The 12,864-nt window shown below is 35.1% G+C and overlaps 1 protein-coding gene across 1 annotated transcript in view; it reads left to right on the forward strand.

Moving 5' to 3' along the window:
• AAE16 (AMP-dependent synthetase and ligase family protein) overlaps window positions 1–12,864 on the forward strand; it is a 50,083-nt gene that overhangs the window by 12,144 nt on the left and 25,075 nt on the right. The window contains exons 3-4 of the mRNA XM_090015040.1: window positions 5,326–5,440; window positions 6,297–6,384. Of these exons, the coding sequence (XP_089871166.1) occupies window positions 5,326–5,440; window positions 6,297–6,384 (203 nt within the window). The remainder of the gene's footprint in view (window positions 1–5,325; window positions 5,441–6,296; window positions 6,385–12,864) is intronic.

Genomic DNA, 12,864 nt, shown 5'->3' on the forward strand with positions numbered 1-12,864 from the left:
ACCGACAACTAAAAAGAAACATTTATTTACTCTCTAGTTTTTTTTTTGAAATTTCTGTTTTCCGTCTTTTTTTTGACAATGTGCCAGCCCCAGTCGGCTGGGACTGGACTGTTCCAGGTTCAGTCCAGCCGACTGAATTGACGCTATATATATATATATATATTTTATTTTCTTTTCTTTTTAACAAAGGCCTAGTTCCAAACCAGACAGTCGTCTGAGACTGGACAGCAGATTGACCTATCCCAACCGACTGTCCAGGCTCTGGACAAAAAAGCACAAAAGTCCAAATTTTTCTATTTAACTATATATATATATATTCTTCCATGGATTAGGTTCGTTTTTAGGAACCACAGTCCCGTGTTATCTGTTTGGATGTACACACTGTCCCTATGTTGTCAAAAGCGCTAGGCGGGGCTAGTCGGTGGACCTTCCGAAAGGCTTAGGGGGGCCGACTAGGCGGGCAAAAAAATTTAAGAACAAACAATGTAGAAAAAGATAAACTACACAATAGTGAGATAAATAAAGCATGTATGAAGCATAACAATTAATATTAAAGGGTCAAAACATAAGAGTGAATGACATTAAACATCGAACAAACAATTAATATTACTTGGGTTTGCATATTCTATTGTTCTAATTAAACATTTCAAAACAAACAATTATTAATCAATAAAGTAGATAAACAAAACATACACAATATATATATATATATATATATATATATATATATATATATATATATATATATATATATATATAACAGTATGTATAAACTGTTCAGTATATAAACAATACATATATAAAATATATAACTGTTATATATATATATATATATATATACACACTGAACCGACTAGGTAGCTCGCCTAGTCGAGCTAGGTGGCGCCCCCTAGGTGCGCCTTTGACAACATAGACCTGTCCAGCAGACAGATATGTCCAGAATGGACAGAATAGGCAGAATAGACAGGGACTCAGATCTAGCCATATCTGCACATCATCACGATGGCCAGATCTGTCCACTAAACACATGGGACAGATCTTTCCAAAGTGTCCATGGAGACACATATATGTATACACATTTTATATATATATATATATATATATATATATATATATATATATATATATATATATATATATGTATGTATTTTCTTTTTAACAAAGGCCTAGTTCCAAACCAGACGGTCGTCTGAGACTGGACAGCAGATTGACCTATCCCAACCGACTGTCCAGGCTCTGGACAAAAAAGCACAAAAGTCCAAATTTTTCTATTTAACTATATATATATATATATATTCTTCCATGGATTAGGTTCGTTTTTAGGAACCACAGTCCCGTGTTATCTGTTTGGATGTACACACTGTCCCTATGTTGTCAAAAGCGCTAGGCGGGGCTAGTCGGTGGACCTTCCAAAAGGCCTAGGGGGCCGACTAGGCGGGCAAAAAAATTTAAGAACAAACAATGTAGAAAAAGATAAACTACACAATAGTGAGATAAATAAAGCATGTATGAAGCATAACAATTAATATTAAAGGGTCAAAACATAAGAGTGAATGACATTAAACATCGAACAAACAATTAATATTACTTGGGTTTGCATATTCTATTGTTCTAATTAAACATTTCAAAACAAACAATTATTAATCAATAAAGTAGATAAACAAAACATACACAATATATATATATATATATATATAACAGTATGTATAAACTGTTCAGTATATAAACAATACATATATAAAATATATAACTGTTATATATATATATATATATACACACTGAACCGACTAGGTAGCTCGCCTAGTCGAGCTAGGTGGCGCCCCCTAGGTGCGCCTTTGACAACATAGACCTGTCCAGCAGACAGATATGTCCAGAATGGACAGAATAGGCAGAATAGACAGGGACTCAGATCTAGCCATATCTGCACATCATCACGATGGCCAGATCTGTCCACTAAACACATGGGACAGATCTTTCCAAAGTGTCCATGGAGACACATATATGTATACACATTTTATATATATATATATATATATATATATATATATATATATATATATATATGTATGTATTTTCTTTTTAACAAAGGCCTAGTTCCAAACCAGACGGTCGTCTGAGACTGGACAGCAGATTGACCTATCCCAACCGACTGTCCAGGCTCTGGACAAAAAAGCACAAAAGTCCAAATTTTTCTATTTAACTATATATATATATATTCTTCCATGGATTAGGTTCGTTTTTAGGAACCACAGTCCCGTGTTATCTGTTTGGATGTACACACTGTCCCTATGTTGTCAAAAGCGCTAGGCGGGGCTAGTCGGTGGACCTTCCAAAAGGCCTAGGGGGCCGACTAGGCGGGCAAAAAAATTTAAGAACAAACAATGTAGAAAAAGATAAACTACACAATAGTGAGATAAATAAAGCATGTATGAAGCATAACAATTAATATTAAAGGGTCAAAACATAAGAGTGAATGACATTAAACATAGAACAAACAATTAATATTACTTGGGTTTGCATATTCTATTGTTCTAATTAAACATTTCAAAACAAACAATTATTAATCAATAAAATAGATAAACAAAACATACACAATATATATATATATATATATATATATATATATAAACAATACATATGTAACAGTATGTATAAACTGTTCAATACATATATAACAGTATGTATAAACTGTTCAGTATATAAACAATACATATATAAAATATATAACTGTTATATCTATCTATCTCTCTCTCTCTCTCTCTCTATATATATATATATATATATATATATATACACTGAACCGACTAGGTAGCTCGCCTAGTCGAGCTAGGTGGCGCCCCCTAGGTGCGCCTTTGACAACATAGACCTGTCCAGCAGACAGATATGTCCAGAATGGACAGAATAGGCAGAATAGACAGGGACTCAGATCTAGCCATATCTGCACATCATCACGATGGCCAGATCTGTCCACTAAACACATGGGACAGATCTTTCCAAAGTGTCCATGGAGACACATATATGTATACACATTATATATATATATATATATATATATATATATATATATATATATATATATATATATATATATATATATATATATATATATACACACTGAGAACACAAAAACATGCAGAGATAAAGTAGAAAATTAAATCTAACATATTCTAGACATACCTGCATCGATTTTCATGGATTAAATAGTAGAAAATCAAGATAGAATCCATGACTCTCTACAAAAATATTGCCTAAAGCCTATTTAGGCTCTTTTTTACTCATCCGATACAAGAGATAACATCCATACGTTTTTTTGAAGCTTTCGAAGTTCCAAGAAAAACGATGGATGGTTGGAGAGGAAGAGGATTTGCTCTTCTTCTTTCTCCTTATTCTCCTTTTTTTCCTTCTTCCCTTCTCTCTTTCTCTTTCTTTTTGTCTCTCTTTCTCTTTCTTTCTTATTTTTTTTGACCCTTTTATAAAAAAATAGGCCCTTATCCTTCCAGCCCTTCTAATGTGGTCTGGAGAGAAGACTTCCCATTTGGGAGTCCTTCTCCACCCTCTTTCCATTTTTTTTTGAAATTCTTTATATGTTGACTTTTTCAATTCTTTCCCAAAGAAGTCTTTCTTCTTTTTAATAATTCTTTTTATTCTGATCTCTTAGCAATTTGGAACTCTTTTAGGGAGTCCATTAAGTTAACCAAATATGAAATTCGGAATAAATTTTAATTTAATAATTAATTAATTATTAATAATTAATATTCAGAAACTTTCAGAGGGTACCTTATCCCTTTGAGAGTCAACATAAATATTAAATTTAAACTTTAAAGTTGTCTTTTTGTTGGGTATGGATTTTGGATATGGATCCGGATCCAAGATCCAGATCAACATCCACATCCAAAATTCATTTGGATCCTGGGCTGAATCAATTTCTAATTAATATGAGTCTTGGACTGAGTCCAAATCCATATTAATTTGGATCATATGTATTGGATCCAATCCTAATCCAAATTCGGACCTGGCCTGTCGAGGCGGTCATTTTTTGAAAAATTGCAATTTTTGGGCCAACCGTAGCCCGAATTCGAAAAATTAAAATACTATAATACTCAGAATTTTGAGATGCAACTAACAATATATAACTCGAATTTTGCCTTCGAAATTCGTCTGAATTTAACCCAAATTTCGCTCAAATTTTGCTTGAATTTAAAGGTCGAAAAAAAAAACTTTTTCTCACCTTTTAATTCGCTCGTTTAGGTATTGTTGATGAGACCTGGGCCAAGCCCAGACTCAAATATCGCACCCTAACATCGAGGGTTCTACTTATATTTCTACAACACTTGGCCAAATTTTCAACAGTCTATGAATTTAACTAAGTATGAAAATACACGATATTACATCTTCGGTATATTGTTAGTATCATACTAGTTAGTATATAATCATAGTTGCAGGTAATACTTAACCGAACCTATTAGATGTGTTTGCCATGCCTTGTTTACTGAGAAACATGCTTTATATGTAATTCATATTAAACTAGGCACATGTGAAAACCTGTCCAAACATCAAAATCTCAGCCATGAAGTTCACTTTCAATGCCATGATTTTGTTCATGGATTATCCACTGTTCTACACCCATTCTTGTTTTTTTCAAAAAATTGAAGATATCTTAGTAGATAAAATCTCACCTAGGCTGCCTATGTGCAAACCTACTTCCTAGAGTGCCTAGGCGAGTGCCTTTCGGGGGGATCAAGATTGGTATTATATATTTTTTGGTTAAAAGTAACAAGGAACCTTTAAATTCCTTTGCTCTCGTCTTAGTAATCTATGGAAAACATGTAGTGCCCGATTAGAACATCCCAATTCATAAACTTTTTTTTTCAAAGTTCTTCTTTCTTGATTTAGCTATAGGCACACGTGCATGTATGAACAAACACTACCCTTGCTAGTTGTTTGAGAAGATCCTTATGACCAATTTCTGCTTTTGATTGACTTTTTGCAGAATATGTTATTTGGTGTTTTGAACCATGTGAGCATGTGTTGCAGATCTCTATGAATTGGTACTCCTGTGCACCATGCTATGGTGCATTGGATCACATGCTATAGTTAATAGTTAATACATGTATTTGCTAGTTCATCCTGTGCTAAATATATGCACTGCTTTTATGTCACCTCCCTTTTTTTCAGGTGTAGCTTCATGGTTGTTATGGCAGGGTATTGCAAAGTATCCTATCATGGTCACAGCCTAATGGGGAGTTGATTATTGTTCAACAAACTGGCCTGTCATTGCTTCATATGCCATCTATTGAAATCTGTTTGTTATCTTTTGAATGTCAGCTGGAGCAAGAGATTTTGGATTTTGCTGAGGGGCTGAGAGTTTCTGGGATCTTTCCAGATGAAAAAGTTGCCCTATTTGCTGACAATTCTTGTCGATGGTTGGTTGCTGATCAAGGTAAGGTGCAACATTTCCATTATTTTATTTTTTCTAACTTTAAGTATCATTTCTGGTAAAGAGGCGTATTGATGAATACACTATGGATGTCTTTTATTTTGAATCTAACAATGGATGAGATTTCATGTGGCTTTGGATGTTCTAAACTGAAAACTAAAATCTGTGCTTGCGCTATGCTGCTTCTATGAGCATGACTGTTGGTTGCAATTTCTTAGGCTGTTAGGAATGACATGTCTTGCAATTATTTGTTTTTGTTGTACTTAAGGGCATCCTGGGTATTATTTGTATTTTAGTCATATTGTATTGTTAATAGGGGTAGACTGGTCTTTTGTCTAACCATAATGAGATGTATATTATGTCATTGAATAGAATAGAACCCACACAGAAAATCAGACGTGGGCATTGACTGCTCTCTCTCTCCTCTACACTGGAACTCGTGAAGGCTCTATTTGTTAGTTATCCCAACTACATGGGGTCGGAGTTTTAGTATAGGGCTATGACACATGGAATTTGTGGACTTTTGATTAAAATACGTCCTTGCTAAATCTGGCATAAAGGTAAAGCTTCCAATGAACTTGTATTATGATAGTAATGCATACGTTCAATGGAGTTTTAAAAATTGCTATATGTTTTTAATGTTCTTTATATGTTTATGTTTCTCTAAACATGAGCTATGGATTGTCATAATTGATTACTGTTGGACTTATTATGTGGGTTGGTGATTTTTCAATTGTTGTCTGAAGTTGATCATTGTTAGATTACAGTAGTTTTTTTTATATTGTGCATTGATTGGAGACTGTTAATAGTTCAAATATGGCTGCTGACTCTGTGATGTCCATTATTGGGTTTGATTCAGGTATTATGGCAACTGGTGCAATAAATGTAGTTCGCGGATCAAGGTCCTCTGCTGAAGAGTTACTACAAATATACAATCATTCTGGCAGGTTGAACATTGACACTCTTGTCTGTTAGCATAAGTGCATTGGTAGCATCATTGTGAGTCTTGACTGATCTTCAAGGGTAAATCAATATATGGTGGCCTTTGATGCTGACTATGTCACAAAGACATGGCGCATGTGCATGTGAGACACGGACTTGATGTGCATATATATATATATATATATATATATATGGTTGCTGACTATGTCACAAAGACATATATATATATATATATATATATATATATATATATATATATATATATATATATATATATATATAGAGAGAGAGAGAGAGAGAGAGAGAGAGAGAGAGAGAGAGAGAGCCGGACCTGTAAAGAGGCCAATGAGGCTTGGGCTTCAGGGCCCCTGAGCTCAAAAAAAATTTAGGGGCCCATTTTATTGTTATTTTGATTCTTAAAAAAAAATCGGAGGCGCTGCCCCCGAACTCCTACTATTAATAAGGGGCCCATTTTTTCCCTCCGCCTCAGGCCCCATAAAACACAGGTACTGCTCTGTATATATATATATTGCACTATTTGTAGGTGTTGTAATAGGAAATACCCATTAAGGGTATTTTTGTCTTTGCACAGCATTGTAATAGGCTGTGCCCGTTAGGAGCACAACAATACTTTTATATTTTTTGCTTTATTTTTTGTTACATGTCATTTAGCTTAAAGCTAAAGGACATTTATGTCTTTTGTCCTTAGAGTCGTGGGACCTCCCCCAATGACTATTTCTAGCCGTTGGGGAAGGTCCCAAGGCCTCTAGTGTGTAAGTGTGTGTGTTGTGTATAAACAGGGTTGAACCCCCTCTTGAATTTTGCTTCTCTAGCAATTACAATTCAATAAGATTTATATTTTTTATTGTTTCTGCTCTCTTTAGCTTGTTGAAGTTCTTATTTGCACTTTGTACTTGTGTAGTGACTTAGTGCCTATGTATTGTACATTAAGTGGACTTGTATTTTTGCATGTCACATTGTATTTTTGCTTTAAGCTTGTTTTATTATCCAACTGTTAAAAGTTGTGTAAAATACTGTATTACTAGTTGTGTGCTGCCCCTTTATCTCTTAATATTCTTTCGTACATTATAACATAACCAGGGATAGTTTGGCCCTGTACATTTTTTTTTGGTCTTTTTTTTTATGTATCTAGGGTGGGTTGACCGTTAAAAGGGAACCCTAATAATATGTGTAGCTCTAATAAGAGGTCATCTGGAATTGAAGGAGAGTATCAGGAACTTCAGTGATCGTTAGCACTGTTCTTGTGGGCACGAATCTCGAGGTGTTGAGGTCAACACGCTCGTTTGTGCATGTGCAAAGTTGTGCTTTAGTGCCTGTGTATTGTCCAATGGACTTGTATTTGTACATGTGCACATTGTATTTTTGCTTTACGCTTGTTTCATTACACATCCAACTGTTAAAAGTTGTGTAAAATACTCTATTACTAGTTGTGTGCTGCCCCTTTAATTGTTGGTATTCTTTTGTACATTATAACATAACCAGGGTTGTTGGGCCCTGTACATTTTTCTTTTCTTTTTTTTGTCTTTTGTTTTTTCATGTATCTTAGTGGGTCGACCGTTAAAAGGGAACCTAATACGTGTATCACTTTGAATATGGTATTAGCACTAAGAAGAGGTCATCTGGGATTGAAGGGGAGTATCAGGAACTTCATTCTGTGATCGTTAGCACTGTTCTTGTGGGCACGAATCTCGAGGTGTTGACGTCAACAAGAGTTGCAGTTTGCCTGATTTGAGTTAGGGCTTTGTTAGAGGGTCATTTTAGAAGTTCACAAAATAAAAGATCGTGGCAATCGGATTTATGGCTGATTTTCTACGATTTTTTCAATATTTTCTGAGTTTCACAGTGAACAGTGTCCAGATTTGAGTTTTGGGGTTGTTTTGATCTTATCGGTGGTTTTGGATCCCTTAAAAGGGTTGTAATCTGGTCGTTTTTGCCCTATGAAGCTTTTAGAAGTGGTATGGTGGTTTGATATTGCGATTTGGAGCAGATTTAACGTGTTTTGGGGGTTCCTTTTTGTAGCAGTAACAGGGTTATCGTGTTTTTTGGATCTTGGTGACCAGATTGATGGTTTTGTACCACTTAAAAAAAGTGTAATTAGGTAGTTTTCACCCTAGAAGGTTGTTGAAAGTGGTTTGAGGGGCTGATGTGGTGATTTGGAAGAGTTTCTTAGTGTTTTTGACATTCCTATTGGTGGCGGTAACAGTGTTTCTATTGTTACACCTTGTTTTGACTGATGTAGCTGAGTTATTGCAGCATATTGGTGTTAGAGGTGTTTGGCCATCCTATCGCCCAGCCTTAGTTGATTTTTGTCTGTGTGATGTGTTTTTTATATGATTTTGGCATTAATACTTGCATATTGGAGATAGTGTGGAGACTTTAGGTGAAGCTTGTGTTTGGGTATTGTTGTACGTTTTGTATATTGGTTTTCTGTTATTGCTTTCTTGTGCAACACTATATTTTTTTGTTGATATTGGAGATAGTGTGGAGACTTTAGGTGAAGTTTGTGTTTGGGTATTGTTGTACGTTTTGTATATTGGTTTTCTGTTATTGCTTTCTTGTGCAACACTATATTTTTTTGTTGGGGGTTTGTCTGAAGTATGGAGAAAGAAGAAATTTAGATTGTTCCAGTAAAGCTGGATGAGACAAATTACACTTATTGGGTTGATTTTATGACAACCGTAATAGTTGGAAAAAGGCTTAGGGGTACTTGAATGGCTCAAAGGTGAAACCCAAGCGTATTAATGCTGATTTTGACAAAGTTATAGATGAAAGAGTTATAAATAATGCAAGGGTTAAGGCTTGGATATCAGGTTCAATAGAACAGAGAATAACTATAAACCACTCCAAGTTTCAGGAAGCTAAAGAAGCTTGGGCATATCTCAAACAAGTCTACAAGCAAGAGAATTGGGCTAGGCAATATCAACTCACTTAAGAATTGAGGGGTATGCGTCAAGGAAGCAAGTCAATTGAAAAATTTTACTTTGATATGCAGAGAGTTTGGGCCTATCTTCTGAACGCTTGCTAGTAAGTTTGTTTCTTTTAATGTTGTAAATTTGTGTATATGTGTTCCAATTTATTTCACAACAAGAAGATGTAATAGGTTGTGCTAGTAACTTGAAGGCAATATGTTAAAGTAAAGGGTAGTCATATCTATATGTGACTCACCATGTAAGAGGATAATCATAATCTTTATCTATCAACCCCTCCAAACCATCAAATCATCCCAAAGAAAACTTTGAATACTCACTATGCACATTCGTATTTTGTCCAGCATCCCAAAAAATCTTATTAAAACAAAGAACCCTATTTCTTGCTAGCTTTGAATCCTTATGTAGTGGCATTCGACCAACACCTTCACCTAGACACTTTTTTCCTATAGTACTTTGGATTCAATTAATTAGCCATGCACTGCAGAGGGGTGTTGCTTTTGTCCCATCGTGCTATCAATATTTTGTATACATGATCATAAAAAACTGTTTTCAAAGGCAAAAGTTTTCTTTTCATGTTTAAAAATTGCATTTTGCACTTTCTCAATCATGGTATCCCACATCTCATAAACCCTATGCAACATAGGAACATCTCGATCAACAACTCTCAACATCTCCTAAATGGGCTCTGGGAACTCAAGAAAATAAATGACATTGTCCCACCACATGTCATCAACAATGCATCTTTTAATAGCTTGGACTTTTACAACATCATCAGAACAATAAAAAACTCAGTCACTATCAGTAACCATTTGAAATAGTGCATTCTTCACTTCTTTAATTCTTTTAAACATAACAATGATAAATATAAAACGAGTCTCAACAACTTGGTGGTTTACAATAAAGTTTCTAATGTTCTTAATGTCATTCTCTAGCCCCTCAATCCATGAACACAATTCGTAAGCAATAGGATTTTGTTCCATACTTGGTGGATTGCATATACTCTTAAGAGCCAAATTTAAACTATGTGTTATGCAAGGAGTCCAAAATATGTGAGGATAATCAATCTCTACGGATATACCAGCTTTTCTACATACCGGTGCATTGTTAGTAATTAATTGAATAACTTTGTCATCTTTAATTTTGTTGATGCATTCTACAAAAAGTCCTTTCATATACTCCATATCCTTGTACTCCCCAGATGTGTCTATTGTTTTTTAAAACATTGGCTCTTTTATTGAAGCTGCAATGAAATTGATCAAAAGGTGCCTTTATATATCAGTCCACCCATCAGACACTATGAAAACACCACTTTCAGCCCAAGAAAACTTTTTGTACTTCAACACTTTATCCCTCTCCTCTCCCAAAATGGTTGTTCGTAACTTCTCAGAATTGGGAGGCACATACCCACCGAAGTTAGAATTTGCTAAAAAGGTAATTAGATCCTTCCAATAAGGATTTCTAACTACGTTAAATGGATGAAACTTGAAACAAAAAATCTGCCGACTTTTCTATCCATTTTTTCCCTTCCACGTGCATTAAACGAGCATTCAATTGTTTTTTGGCTAACATCCAATCTCCTTCTCTTCATAATGATATATGTGCCCTCACCACTCTTATGGCTAGATATTGGTATGTTAATACAACTTGATGCTACCATGACCTTTCTTTTATCAGCATTTTCTTGTTCCTTCCTCAATTGCTTAAGTGTGGAATCATCAATGCGAGTGCACTTCCTAATACGTTGTTTTTTCATCTTCAAGAGATGGGCTTTTACTCTTGTGTATGATCCACTAAACTTTGTATCACAAAAATTACACCTAAATAGCACATTCCCCCCTTTCCAGGACATTTCCCCAAGTTTGTTATGCTGGCCCCCAGTGGCTGAACATCAGGTGCCACACTAGAAGCGCAACTTGAGCTTGTTGCCGCCCTGCTACTCGCACTTGCAGCTTGCTTTCCTTTATCAGCCATCCTACACAATCAAACAATTCAAAGCAAAAATACCACATAAGAATAAATCAACAAACCATACATGACAAAATAAAAAACTAACAATCTGAATATAAACTGAAAATATACACTGAATACAAACTGAATATAAATTGAATAATCTAAATTATAAAGTGGATAGTATGAGGACATTATGTTTCACATAGTATGCAGCTTTTGGAATGAAAAGAAAAAAGTCACCAAGTTCATTTGCATGGTCCCATGGAATATCAGAAAAATTTTCATCAATTCCCAACTTCTTTCTAAATAAGCGGACTGAGAGACCAAATCTTTTTGTTTGAATCATTTGCAGCAAGGTCGGGCGGCAGATTCATCGTGATTAATAATGGTACTTTGACAGAACAGAATAACTCTCCTTGTTTTTGAGACTGAATCATTCTCAGAGACAAGGCATCCACAACAATTCTTTTCAGAGTCAATGAGGACAGTATTCATGAGATATTAAGTACAGACTTCTAGATCGTTTGTGCCCTTCCAGCAGGTAACACGGATATTAGACTTCAGTCCAGCTACTTGTGTAGTCCCTGCTAGCAATCTGGACAGTCTATAGAAGTGGGAGAAAAGGTCCAAAAAGGAAAACAAAATAACTTGTTAGTTCTGGTGAGTGATCTTTTCCATTGGCCAGATACCAAAGATCTGAGCCTCTTATTAACACTCAAGCAAGAAGAAATGGAATGGAAGGCCTGAATCAGGTCATCGAAAGGTATGAAATCGTGCCAAGGAAATCACATAAGAAGGGGTTTAACACAAATTATGCCTAGGACTAGATAAGGTATGTGCTCAGTTCTTACATGGATATGTTTGAATATCCTATAGGAATTAAACTACAAAAACAACATATGGAGAACCCTCTGACCATATTCATGTGCTTCTATTTCTTCCAGCTACCAACCTCATAGAGTATGCAAGACCTCTGATGTGAGAGGTGAGAGGCGAGTTGAGAGGGACACAAAGAGAGGCATATGTCATGAAAATAACACAAATCATGATGCACTCTGGAATGGATACCAAAAACCCAAAATACAATGTATTTGAATACATACTCACCATAGAAGTAACAATGAAACACAAGAATTATAAAATGAATAATTTCATTAAGCATGAAATTTAAATAATACAAAAAAAATGCAAAATTACAAACAACCTCACTACAAACACTCAAAAGCTTAGAAACTACCCATCACTCTCTCACTTTACAAAGGCACACACCCACCCATATATATTGACACAAGAAGGAAGAAGAGAGAGAGAGAGTTTAAAGGAAAGAAGTCTTCTAGCTGTTGCACTAGCTTGCAATGACTAGAACTTAGTCAACCTAGGTTGACTAATATATATATATATATATATATATATATATATATACACACACACCAAAGAATATATCCATCTTAACACCCCTCCTCAAACTTACATTAATACATCCCCTCAAACTTAGAGTGACTCACTGAAAGTTTGAAATTACAAAAGAAGAAACCCATTATATAAAATGTCTCCATAGACTTCATCAAGTTCTTTTGTTTGATA

Source organism: Nuphar pumila, chromosome 7, assembly GCF_984573655.1.
Source record: "Nuphar pumila chromosome 7, dmNupPumi1.hap1.1, whole genome shotgun sequence".
Lineage (NCBI taxonomy): Eukaryota > Viridiplantae > Streptophyta > Magnoliopsida > Nymphaeales > Nymphaeaceae > Nuphar > Nuphar pumila.